At 32.6% G+C, this 14,313-nt stretch overlaps 1 protein-coding gene across 1 annotated transcript; it reads right to left on the reverse strand.

Moving 5' to 3' along the window:
- Positions 1 to 2,217: 2,217 nt before the first annotated feature.
- LOC119609220 (probable basic-leucine zipper transcription factor N) lies at positions 2,218 to 4,152 on the reverse strand. Its single transcript, XM_037963947.1, is given in 4 exon segments — positions 2,218 to 2,628; positions 2,630 to 2,997; positions 3,000 to 3,491; positions 4,055 to 4,152. Coding segments are annotated over 4 exon segments (1,008 nt in total). The 5' UTR covers positions 4,070 to 4,152; the 3' UTR covers positions 2,218 to 2,495.
- Positions 4,153 to 14,313: the final 10,161 nt, after the last annotated feature.

A 14,313-nucleotide genomic window follows, 5' to 3' on the forward strand; every position in this document is an offset into this window, starting at 1 on the left:
GAACGTTAAATAAGTTCTCATTCCCTTTGGACCATGGCTTTATATACTCATGTGAGTTTCTTCTGTAAGTTTCTTTATAGGTTTTGTAAAGAACTTTTACTTTAAATTAAAGTACATACAACCTAAACCTTATTGATGATTCTCGTTGGGTTCTTAGCCAGCCCATGTTTTTTTTTTTTTGTTTCTTCGCTTGTCATGCCAGTCACGTCAGTTACAGCTCATTATAAAAAGGTGTCTGTTTTCAGAGACCGCATGCAAGTCAGCAAAGCGCTTCATCTATTTATGGAGTGTCTGCTTAATATGGTGGTTTATTGTGTTTAGTGAGTGCGTGATCCTGCTGCGCTTGCGCTGTTAATGTTCATGTATTTATGCGTATTTTGTTTTAATAAATTATTTACTTTAATGTAACGATTGTCAGGCGTTATCGGGTCATTAGCATGTCAGGTACGATTGTTTTAAATTGTTATTTTGTTTGTTAAATTTGTTGTTAAATTTACACCTTTTGCTTTATAAGGTGTTTGAAGTTAATTGTGTTTTGTAGTTCAAGTGCAATTGTGATAGATAATTTGTTTTAAATTAAAACTGTTTAAATGGAAATATGATGAGATATCAAAAAATATTCGACAACTACAAGAACATTATAATTTACATATTAAACGGACTTCCGGGACACTTTTTTGTTACTACTCTGCTGATATGCAGTCTTTAGTTATATTATGCTTTCGAAAATATTTAGGTCTAGAAATTTTTTGAAATCTGAACTAATTACCCAGAATGGTTTAAAAAACTTCATATATTAAGATCTAAAGTGTTTTCGAGATGATTGACAATTATAGGTGATCGTGGTCGGCATGGGGATCACTGGGTAGTCCAATGAAGTTTTTATTTACTTAAATTACGGTTGTATGGGGCTATACGAAATAATGGACCGATTTAAACAGTTTTCAATATGCTTCGTCATTGGGTCAAAAGAAGAGTATATACTAAATTTCATCCAATTGTCTTGAAAATTGCGACATGGACACACAGACGGACGGACGGACTCATTACATTAAGGTGGGTGTAGAACCAATATTTTTAGGTGTTACAAACATCAACACAAACCCATAATGCCCTCCCCACTATAGTGGTGTAGGGTATAAAAATTCAAACTTAAATATCTCTTAATGCTAAAGAGATAACACACACATGGAAACGTAGTTTTTGTAGATCTTCACAAGGAGTAGTTATATTATAAATTTCAGCTCATTCAGATCATACATTTTTAGTGATTTAAAGAAAAATGAATACCCTAGGTGAACAAGTTTGAGGGGCTACACACTGCCCCCCATTCCGCCCACGATCACCCACAACTGTTAATCAACACGAAAACACCTCAGCTCCAAACATGTGAAATATCCTTGTTATATATCCAATAGTTTCAGAGATACCTTATTAATTCCAAAATAAAAGTTTCTAAACCACTGTGCGACTAATTAATTATTGAAAATACCTCTATACAGTTTCAATCCGATGAGATACATATAGTTTAAGCCAATTATGCTCAGTTAAAGTAATGTGAGTTGGCAACATTTTCCTTTGAGATATCGTGACCTTCTGGGTTTCTTTCTAACTATCCTATACCTGCACCACTTTCCAAATTGAAACTGTACTCGTTTTTTGACTCCCTTCGTAGCCATTTTTAACGCTGCTAATATCGACGATAAATACTTAAGGGAACAGTCAATCTAACAACACATCTCAACTCCTATATTATAAGAATGATATGTCTCCGGTTTAAGAAATACTCTATCAGTCTACACTGAGAGGCTATGTCTCATAAATTTTCCTTAATAAACTTTGCTTCTAAGATTTTCTGTGAGGGCTCTTCATATTTCTCCTCTTTACGTTGTCGACCATGAAATCCGTAGGTTGAGTTCACAAACCTTAGGGGCACGATGTATATACCCCGAGGTTTCACTCTGCAAATAAACTAAATGTATCGAAGACCATGGTGTCCAGTAAATAATTCTGAAATTGTTTTATGTTCGACCTTATTAAGCGAAAATATCTTTTGGGATCTTCTCACTGACAGTCCTATTCATGGGAAAAGTCAGCCAATGACAAACCTAACCATTTATGTTAATAAAATCCTGAGCGATATAGATCAATATTCTCCTACCTTCGCTTGAAGAAATAAAATTTCAAATTTTTTTTATATTTTAAATTATGGCAAGCAATTTTATTGTGAAATTTTTTTAATGAAATTTTTTTCTACAAAAAAAGTGAATTTATAACTTAAAACTAATAAATTCTTAAACATTAAGTGGAAAAAACATTTTAAAACTAGTCAAAATGTAACAAATAAGTAACAAAAGACCAGATTGTAGCGCACCCGCTATCATTCAAATAAAACGAATGATTGAAACACTAGAACGGATGGCGCGAATACAATCATCGTAACAGCTTTTTTAACTAACTAAATAACAAATTTATCTAACATTGAAGATCTTAAGCTAGTATTGATTTGAGGGAGGCAAATAACCATTGTTGTTGGACGACTGCAGAGCATTTACCAATTGTTGTTCGTCGTAGTGAGCATTTTGGATTTGTTGTTGTTCTTGAGAGTTATCCAATTGGGATTGTTGGGACTTCTTCTTCCTCTTCTTCCTCAGAAGCATCCAGAGAACCAATAACGGAAGTAGCGGGAGCAACACCTTCATCAGTGATGGTGGTGGAACCACCCAAACTATCGTATGAGATTGAATTTGACGTTGGAGCATTGGCAGCTTCTTCGGGAGTGCGATATTTGATGAAGAATACTTCGGGTTTGTTGATGGTTTGAGGAGCATCCTTGATGGCATCTTGCAAATCGGCAGCGGAGGTTTTCTTAGCCAAAACATATACAACTGTCTTTTCTTCCTTAATAGCTTTAGCCAAATTGAGAGCGGCAGCTTTGTTGGTCTGGCTGGGAGTCTTAACGAACAAGACATTGTAATGTTTGCGGGGGTTGTTGTTGCAAGGGGCGCTAATTCCTCTTCGATTTCAGCTTGTGTCTCCTCGGGAGCTGAGTGTATAAAGAAGTTCTTGGTAACAATGGGTTTCTTGGGTGTACGCACACGGGGACGATAGCGACGTTGGGACTTAGTGTTGACAGCAGGTTGGAAACTGAAGGTGGAGGGGAAATCGGAAGGCATGGGGAATTGCATGTTAAACTGTTGTTGAGGCTTTTGGGGAGCAGGATATCTTTGGTTCTGTTGCAATTGCAATTGAGGTTGATTTTGATGTTGCAATTGAGGTTGGGGCAAGTATTGAGTGTTGGGCTTAAGGAAAGATTGGGGTATAATATTTTGTGTAGGATATTGAGGTTGTTGAGGTGGAGGGATTTGTTGCGGCTGTTGTTGTGGCATATAATAGGATTGGGGTCCAATGTTATTGCCATTGTAGTTATAACCCGATTTCAAACTAATGTCTGCGTTGGCCAAAGCCAAGGTTGATGCTACCAAAATCGTCTGTAATTAAGTGGGAAAGAGAGGATAGAAGTGTTAAAGTTATTTGTTTAAGGGTATTTCTCTTAAGAATAAACTGATTTGTATATTAAGAACTATAAAGTGTTTAAAAGCAGTCTTAGCTATTAGGAGCCGAAAGCTTTTATAGCACAATACAAAGCAAATGTAAACAAAAGTTATAAACTGTTGCTTATTAGTTTTTTTTACAACGAAGAACTTTGCTTAATGCTTTTCTCTTTTAAGCCGATCACTGCTTTAAATTCGAATGAAATTTCTTGTAATGTTTTTTAATGAAGAAAATTCTTTTGAAAGTTGTTGAGCATTAGATTTTATAAATTTTATATTTTGAGCACTTTTTAAACTAGTCCTTTTTGGAACTTTTTACACTTTCAACTTTTTTTATTAAAATTTTTTATATTTTCTTTAGTTTCCCATTATTTTACAAAGAAAATCTTGTAATTTTTAATTATTTTTTTTAACACTTGTTCTCAATTTCAAATCCATTTTTAATTTTAATTTTTAAATTAATTTTTTTTTTTTTAATTTTCTTCAAATGAAACACATACCACAAAGATCTTCATGTTAAGCTTGGGTTGAAGATTTAGTTTAGTTAAATGAAAAGCTGTGCTTTTTTAGTTGTTACTTGAAATGCTGTTGCTTGATGACTGATGACCCATCTCCATCAACACACTAGTTTATATAGTCAACGAATAGCCCCAACAGAAACCTTTCAAAATCCAAAACAATAAACATCTTCTTAAACTATAAAATAATGTAAAACATAAAATATAAAGAAAACTCAACATTTTCAACAAAATGTTTCAAATATTTTTTTTTTTTTTAATGTTAACAATATATTATCTCTTTTCATTTTTTTTTTTTTTTTTGACATTCATATTTTTTTATCTGAATCTTTTTTCTTTGTTTAACTGTCCGTCTGTCTACCTTTCTAATAAATTCGGGCTTGATTTATTTAATTAATTTGTTGTTGTAGTTGTGTTTTTATAACAATTAAATTCAATTTTATAATAAAATTTGTTTTAAATTTGCATACATATAACAGAGACAGAGAGTGTGTAACTTCAAAATTCCATTGATAATAATAAAAAATTGCAATAATTTGAAAATGTTATAAAAAAATTTTAAAATAGTTGTTTAAACTTAACAATAGTTTTGATATAAAATTTAGTTTTATTATAACGCAATCAATATTTGTCACTTCATATTCATCATCTCCAACGCCATCACCATCGTCATTATCATTATAAAACATTAAAAAGAAACTCTGTTAAAGTTTGATTATCATTGATCTTTTATTGTGTTAAGTTGATAAATCTTGTTTTCAGTTTGTTAAATCATTTAATTTTGTTTGTCAACATATAAATTCTTTATTTAAAATGAATAAGATTTAAAGATTTTCGCTCATTTAGATTTTTGTTTTGTTCTGAAAGTAATAAATCAATTGTTCACCTCATAATTCTTTATAAAAATGTTATTCTTATACAAATTATCAGTTTAAATTTGAAATTTGGGGTTAGAGGAGTTTCGCAGTTATTTCGTTTGCAATAATAAAAGAATTGAAATTTGATCAATATGTCACGCATTAACCATAAGCTATAGAGATTAAATGTTACCATTTAACTAAAGTATTTTTGCCCTACACCTCTTTATTATATTGGATTTGTGCTGATGTTTGTAACTCACAAAAATATTCGTCCTACCAATCGACTTAGAATAATTTTCTGCATCGATGAAGCTATGTCCGGCCGTCTGCCGGCTGTCCATGTAAAGTTTGTGCGCAAGGTACAGATCTCAATTTTCAACATAATTGGATGAAATTTGGCACATACGATTTTTTTGATTCTAGGCTATTGAATATATTTAAAATCAGTCCATTATTTCACCTAACCCCCATACAACAGAACCCCCCGAAAAGGAATTTATGAGCTCATAATTATGTTAAATATACTTGTATCTCGATAAAAAGCGGCACAACTTATTTTATACAAATTTCGGGCCTTAGTTAAACCTAGTTCTCATACCAAGTTCCCTTCAGAAAATTACTTCAATGTCCACAATTCACTTATAAACACTAATATCGGGATTGATCCATATTTGAACCTAGCCCCCATATAAAGGCCTCTCTTAGAAAATTAGTTTTTCGTACATAAATTGCTTAAATATATTGGAACCAAGGTAATATTAAATATTATTTTTTTATATCAAATGGTATAGTCAGACTATAGTTCAGGACTATATACTAGACTTTAGACCAGACTATATATTAAACTATAGTCCAGACTGTAGACAAGACTATAGTCCAGAATATAGACTAGACTATAGTCCAGACTATAGACTACACTATAGACTAGACTATAGTCCAGACTATAGACTACACTATTGACTAGACTATAGTCCAGACTATATACTACACTATAGACTAGATTATGAACTAGACTGCAGTTCAGACTATAGTAGACTATATTCCAGACAATAGACTAGACAATAGTCCAGACTATAGAATAGACTATAGGCGTGATTATAGTCCAGATTATAGACTAGACTATAATCCAGACCAGACTATAGTTCAGACTAGACTATAGTTCAGACTATATACTAGACTTTAGACCAGACTATATATTAAACTATAGTCCAGACTGTAGACAAGACTATAGTCCAGACTGTAGACAAGACTATAGTCCAGAATATAGACTAGACTATAGTCCAGACTATAGACTACACTATAGACTAGACTATAGTCCAGACTATAGACTACACTATAGACTAGACTATAGTCCAGACTATAGACTACACTATAGACTAGATTATGAACTAGACTGCAGTTCAGGACTATTGTAGACTATATTCCAGATAATAGACCAGACAATAGTCCAGACTATAGAATAGACTATATACTAGACTTTAGACCAGACTATATATTAAACTATAGTCCAGATTGTAGACTAGACTATAGTCCAGAATATAGACTAGACTATAGTCCAGACTAAAGACTACACTATAGTCCAGACTATAGACTACACTATAGACTAGATTATGGACTAGACTACAGTTCAGAATAAAGACTAGACTATGTCCAGACTATAGACTAGACTATAGTCCAGACAATAGACTAGACTATAGTCCAGACTATAGAATAGACTATAGGCGTGATTATAGTCCAGATTATAGACTAGACTATGGTCCAGACTACAGAATAAACTATAGTCCGGACTATCATTCAGAATATAGACTATACGATAGTCCAGACTATAGACTAGACTACAGCCCAGACTATACTAGACTATAGCCCAGATTATGGACTGGACTATAGTCCAGACTATAGACTGGACTATAGTCCAGACTATAGACTAGTCCAGACTATAGACTAGACAATAGTCCAGACTATGAACTAGGCTATAGTCCAAACTATATACTAGACTCTAATCCAGACAATATACTAGACTATAGTCCAGATTATATACTAGACTGTAGTATAGACTATAGACTAGACTATAGTCCAATCCATAGACTAGACTGTAGTCCAGACTATAGACTCGACTATAGTCCAGATTATATACTAGACTGTAGTATAGACTATAGACTAGACTATAGTCCAATCCATAGACTAGACTGTAGTCCAGACTATAGACTCGACTATAGTCCAAACTATAGACTAGACTATAGCCCAGACCATAGACTAGACTATAGTCCAATCTATAGACTAGATTGTAGTCCAGACTTTAGACTCGACTATAGTCCAAACTATAGACTAGACTATAGTCGAGACTATAGACTAGACTATTGTCGAGACTATACACTTGACTATAGTCGAGACTATAGACTTGACTATAAACAAGTTTATAGACCAGACTACATAGACTAGATTATAGTCCAGACTATAGACTAGACTATAGGCCACACTATGGACTACACTATAGACCAGACCAAAGTCCAGACGATAGACCAGACTGTTTGTTTACAAAATCTAGAAAAAAAATTTGCACATATGTATATATACATATGTATAAGTGTTATGCACCCAGAAATAAAATATGACCCTTTCTCCTATATAAGGTCCCCTTCTGAGATTTCATATTAATTTAAAATATGTACTAATTGATGAATGCAAATTTAAAGTAAAATGTTAAGACATAAAATTTAAACCTATTTCCGTTTGGATTAAATAAATTTAAATTTTGTTTTTACTTTCAGAAATAAAATTTTATCTCTTTAAAGGTTTATAGTTTTCTATTTACAGCTTTTTCAAAGTGTCGCTTAACATCTTGTTAAGTCTTCATATATTAATGCAAGCTGATTTATATCCCAAAATGTAGATCAATTTGCTTTTATTAAGTTAATACGAAATTAATGCTACATTCACTTTTTTCCATAAATTTTAATAAACTATGAGATTTTGATCTTCCATCCATCAAATCCAATCACAAAATTTTAAAACTAGCAATGACATCTATAAGATAAAATGTGTATCTCTCTATCACATTTACATACTTGTTAGTAACAATCAAAATAGTGTAATAAAACATTTTTCGATGATACCATACGATCATTTCGTGTTTGACTCATTTTCAATTTATTATTTAAACAATATGTACAAAATATATTTTAAAATGTGCCAAAAATAAAACTTTTGCTATAGATTTATACAACAAAATGCATTTGATTGTAGTTACATTTTTGTATTTATTTAGTTTTTATTTATTGTAATAATATTTTGTTTAAAAACATTGTTATTTAAATTTAATGTTATTAAATACTCAAGGCTAAAACGTCATCATTCATAAACAAATTTATCGCAAAGAAAAGTGAATTTTTTATAGGTCAGGCATAAATTAATTCGGTACAATCGAGAGTAAACAAAAAGGTTCCCTCGCATTGTAAAGGCCAATGTCAGAGCGATAGATAGACACAATAAATAACAAAATGTTTTAAAAATATTTATACTCTGTAATTAAGTGATTTATATTTTAAATGATCATTGAGAAAAATGTTGTGTTTTTCTTACATGGAATCATTGTAAAAAATTCAGTAGGCTTTTTTACCCTACACTACACACCCACGTTGGATGTACAATTTTAGGGGGATAACTTGTATGACATTAATTGGGGTTAAAAGTTCAATCTTAATGTCGACTTATTAAGGAACTGCACATTGAGGCAGAGGGAAATATTTTGTAGCAATAAATGTGGCATTTCTAAATGGCTAGTTTGATCAGGACTAACTTTTACATGGTATACAAAAGATAAAATTGGACACTCATTCATGTTTTTAAGAGCCAGCCGAGCGCTATATAAAATCGAATGGGAGGAAACAATTTTATAAATTGTTATTGTCGATAGTGCCCCTCTTGGGTTGTTTGCTTCCACTTATCCCTGATCGACACTAGCCGAGAAATAGCATTTTTTGATCTCAAAAAATGGTCCATTCCCTCCCACAGTGGACTGGTATGGAATTATCATTGTGAGCGTTTTTAAATTAGTTGTTCCTGTGAGTTATCCAAATAAAGTTGTTTAACTTCTTCTTCGTCTTGATGGACATCCTTGAGGGTTAGTAAGTCAGTTAGTTAGTTAGTTAGGTAGTTAGTTAGTTAGTTTGTTAGTTAGTTAGTTAGTTAGTTAGTTAGTAGTTAGTAGTAGTTAGTTAGTTAGTTAGTTAGTTAGTTAGTTAGTAGTTAGTTAGTAGTTAGTTAGTTAGTTAGTTAGTTAGTTAGTTAGTTAGTTAGTTAGTTAGTTAGTTAGTTAGTTAGTTAGTTAGTTAGTTAGTTAGTTAGTTAGTTAGTTAGTAGTTAGTTAGTTAGTTAGTTAGTTAGTTAGTTAGTTAGTTAGTTAGTTAGTTAGTTAGTTAGTTAGGTTAGTTAGTTAGTTAGTTAGTTAGTTAGTTAGTTAGTTAGTTAGTAGTTAGTTAGTTAGTTAGTTAGTTAGTTAGTTAGTAGTTAGTTAGTTAGTTAGTTAGTTAGTTAGTTAGTTAGTTAGTTAGTTAGTTAGTTAGTTAGTAGTTAGTTAGTTAGTTAGTTAGTTAGTTAGTTAGTTAGTTAGTTAGTTAGTTAGTTAGTTAGTTAGTTAGTTAGTAGTTAGTTAGTAGTTAGTTAGTTAGTTAGTTAGTTAGTTAGTTAGTTAGTTAGTTAGTTAGTTAGTAGTTAGTTAGTTAGTAGTTAGTTAGTTAGTTAGTTAGTTAGTTAGTTAGTTAGTTAGTTAGTTAGTTAGTTAGTTAGTTAGTTAGTTAGTTAGTTAGTTAGTTAGTTAGTTAGTTAGTTAGTTAGTTAGTTAGTAGTTAGTTAGTTAGTTAGTTAGTTAGTAGTTAGTTAGTAGTTACTTAGTATGATCCGCACTAACTCACTCAGTCCGTTAGTTTCTCAAACAACATTATCAACCTTAACCCAACATAATTTCCGAATTCTTCACAACCTTACAGTTATCTTTATTCTCCATCAAACTTTAATTTCTATTGTCTTCATAATGATCAGAAGACAATTTAGCGAAATTATAAAATTTACAAAAGATACAAGTGTTATTTCTAACAAATTAACAAATATGTTTTACATAGACTTTTACAATTTATTACGAACAACATCAACATTTTACATTCCAAAAGGCTTTTCATTGATATCTTAATATAAAGACGAAGATAGTTTAAAGTAATTATGCAAATTTGTGCGATTAAATTTAGTAGACTAATAACACAATAAACTGTTGCTATTAAAAAATAGTCAATCAATTTAAATTTTCAGTCATCATCATTAAATTACAAAAAAGTGAAAGATTGATACAAATATTAAAAAAAAAAAATTTACAAATCATAATCATTAAGTGGTTTGACACCTTTCCAAAGAAATGTTATGATTCAAAATATAAAATGAAATAATAAATTTTAAAATACAAACAATTTAAGCTAAAAGAATGTTTTTTCAAATATAAACAAATTTATCTAACTTTCAATCTATGAATGTTAAAATAACAGTTAGTTGTTTTCAATAAAAATAGAAATGCTGGTATAAATAAATTACTCTTATTGAAATAGAAAAAACACACGCTCTCTACTCTCTTTCTTGATTAAAAGACGGACGACAGGTGACTTAATTTGAAATTCATTTAACGCACCCAACGAATTCACTTTTTAACAAACGCGACTCGTTTGATCAAATGTAAATTAACAAATAAAACAATAAATAAGATTGAAATCTATGTATCTAAAACAGCTAACATTTTGTTTGTTTTAAATTGTTGTTGTTGTTTTTATTTATTTGTATTATTTATTAATATAAACAACTCGTTTAAACATTAATAAAATGTTTATATTTAAGTTCAAATATTTTGTCTCTCATTTGTTGGATTGATGATAATTTAGCGTGAGAAAGATCATAAAACAATCAGCAATTTAATTAAGTTTACGATTTTCGGAAGTAGAATTTGACACATTAATTACGTTTTAACCGGCCCCAAAAATTCACTAAAACAAAGAAATTTATATTAAAATTTAAAAAAACATTGACCGCTTCACAAATTTTCGATTTGATTTATTAGTATTGGGAAATTGTAACTGAAGGTTTTTAAAAACAATTGGGCATCTTTTTCATTGCATTTTGTCTAAGATTTTGTATTTTATATTATGAATTTATAATTTTGTTATAGGGGAAATATAAAATTTGTTGTAGTTTAAGAAATGTTGGTCGAGATTAGTTGGGAATTAGAAAAACTTAAGATTTATTCAGTGTTAATGTTTCTGCAATTTTAATTATTTAGGTCGAAACGAAATCAACTTAGACTGAGAATATATCCATTATAGATAAAATTTTCTAAATATTATAGACAAAATAGACTAGAGTCTAGACAATTAACTACTATAGACCAGACTAAGACTAGGCTATAGACTAAACTATAGATTGGACTGTAGACTAGACTATAGACTAAACTATAGACTGGACTAAGACTAGACTATTGACTAGACTATAGACTAATATATAGTGTAGACTATTGACTGAACTAAAGACTAGTCTATAGACTAGACTATAGACAGACTATAGACTAGGCTATAGACTAGACTATAGACTAGACTATAGACTAGACTATAGACTAGACTATAGACTAGACTATAGACTAGAATATAGACTAGACTATAGACTAGACTATAGACTAGACTATAGACTAGACTATAGACTAGACTATAGACTAGACTATAGACCAGACTATAGACTAGACTATAGACTAGACTATAGACTAGACTATAGACTATAGACTAGACTATATACTAGACTAAAATTATTCAGGTTAATGCGCAATTTTAATATTGAGGTCGAAACGAAATCTAAGTTGATTTCGTTTCGACTGAGAAAATATCCAATAGAGATAAAAGGGGAAAGAGGAGAGACAAAAGAGACGACAGGCAGACAAGAGACCACGACAGACCGGACGAAGACAAGGCGAGAGAGAGGGGACGGGAGACGAGACAGACGAGAGAGGGGCGAAGACGAGACGAGGACGAGAGGGAGACGAAAAGAGAGGCGAACGAACGAACGAACGAACGAACGAACGAAAACGAAAACGAACGAACGAACGAACGAACGAAGACGAACGAACGAACGAACGAACGAACGAACGAACGAACGAACGAACGAACGAACGAACGAACGAACGAACGAACGAACGAACGAACGAACGAACGAACGAAGAACGAAACGAACGAACGAACGAACGAACGAACGAAACGAACGAACGAACGAACGAACGAACGAACGAACGAAACGAACGAACGAACGAAAAACGAACGAACGAACGAACGAACGAACGAACGAACGAACGAAACGAACGAACGAAACGAACGAACGAACGAACGAACGAACGAACGAACGAACGAACGAAACGAACGAACGAACGAACGAACGAACGAACGAAAACGAACGAAAAACGAACGAACGAAGAACGAACGAACGAACGAACGAAACGAAACGAACGAACGAACGAACGAACGAAGAACGAACGAAACGAACGAACGAACGAACGAAACGAAGAACGAACGAACGAACAAAACGAACGAACGAACGAACGAACGAAACGAACGAACAACGAACGAACGAAGAACGAACGAACGAACGAACGAACGAACGAACGAACGAACGAACGAACGAACGAAACGAACGAACGAACGAACGAACGACGAACGAACGAACGAACGAACGAACGAACGAACGAAACGAACGAAGAACGAACGAACGAACGAACGAACGAACGAAAGAACGAACGAACGAACGAACGACGAACGAACGAACGAACGAACGAACGAACGAACGAAACGAACGAACGAACGAACGAACGAACGAGCGAGCGAGCGAGCGAGCGAGCGAGCGAGGAGCGAGCGAGCGAGCGAGCGAGGCGAGCGAGCGAGCGAGCGAGCGAGCGAGCGAGCGAGCGACGACGACCGAGCGAGCGAGCGAGCGAGCGAGCGAGCGAGCGAGCGAGCGAGCGAGCGAGCGAGCGAGGGAGCGAGCGAGCAGCGAGCGAGCGCGAGCGAGCGAGCGAGCGACAGACGACCGCGACGAGCGAGACGAGCGAGAGCGAGCGAGCGAGCGAGCGAGCAGCGAGCGAGAGCGAGCGAGCGAGGAGCGAGCGAGGGAGCGAGCGAGCTATCTATCTATCTATCTATCTATCGATCTATCTATCTATCTATCTATCTATCTATCTATCTATCTATCTATCTATCTATCTATCTATCTATCTATCTATCTATCTATCTCTCTATCTATCTATCTATCTATCTATCTATCTATCTAGCTATCTATCTATCTATCTATCTATCTATCTATCTATCTATCTATCTATCTATCTATCTATCTATCTATCTATCTATCTATCTATCTGTCTGTCTGTCTATCTATCTATCTAACTAACTAACTAAGTAATTGTGGTCTTCGGTAGGTTAGGGTTAGTGTTTTAGTCTGGTATAGACTAGACTAGAGATGGTGGGTTCGATTCCAATTTGAAAGCCTAGTTAAGAAGCTCATAACAGGCTCAATAGAGGTCTAGGTGTATTTCTTCGGATTTGATGTACATATGTTTATATACATCCTCCTTTCAAACTACCTAATAAATGCCTTTAAAGTAGCCGATTAGTCCTTCTTACTTTACAATTATTACAAAACCTACTTCCTTTAGCAGATTTTATTCATACTATTTAATTGACGTTTATTTTTGAACTTCAAAACAATAAAATTAATTGCCTATGTTAGTGCAAGAAAATGATCTTTCATATTTATGCCTAAAAGTATGCTCGTTTTTTTCTATTCAAACATTGAACAGTGTTTTTGACAGAAAATTTAAAACAAAATGATAACAATAACACCGTACTTAAAAACGAAATGTTCAAGTTTGGCTAGCCAAACGATAGCAAATAGATCTGCATTTGAAAAATATTTGGCATATTTATTTTTATCAAACATTACAAAATGGATTCACTAGTTTTGAAAAGTTCTATACACATACATAACTTGATCGTTATGATCAGTTCTGATTCCAAAACTTTATATATAAATTAACTTTAACAAATGTAATAAAACATCAATTTGTAAGTTTATTCTGTAACTTTATTTAGCTAATTTTATTAGTTTCATAACGTTAACATATATTTTTATATTTTTCAATTTATTACATTCAATATACAGCAATTGATTGATTGACTAGTTAAAACTTAATAATTTTTATTTTTTTCAAAAAATAAAAATTTCGTTACATTTTATAAACTACAACACTTAAGACAAGAAATAAATATAATAGGTATTTTTTTAGTTAATTTTTTTGTTATATAAAAATAATCGATG

This window comes from Lucilia sericata, unplaced genomic scaffold (genome assembly GCF_015586225.1).
Source record: "Lucilia sericata isolate MDLA Ls3-8-SP2 unplaced genomic scaffold, ASM1558622v1 Contig000022F_arrow, whole genome shotgun sequence".
NCBI classification, from domain to species: Eukaryota; Metazoa; Arthropoda; class Insecta; order Diptera; family Calliphoridae; genus Lucilia; species Lucilia sericata.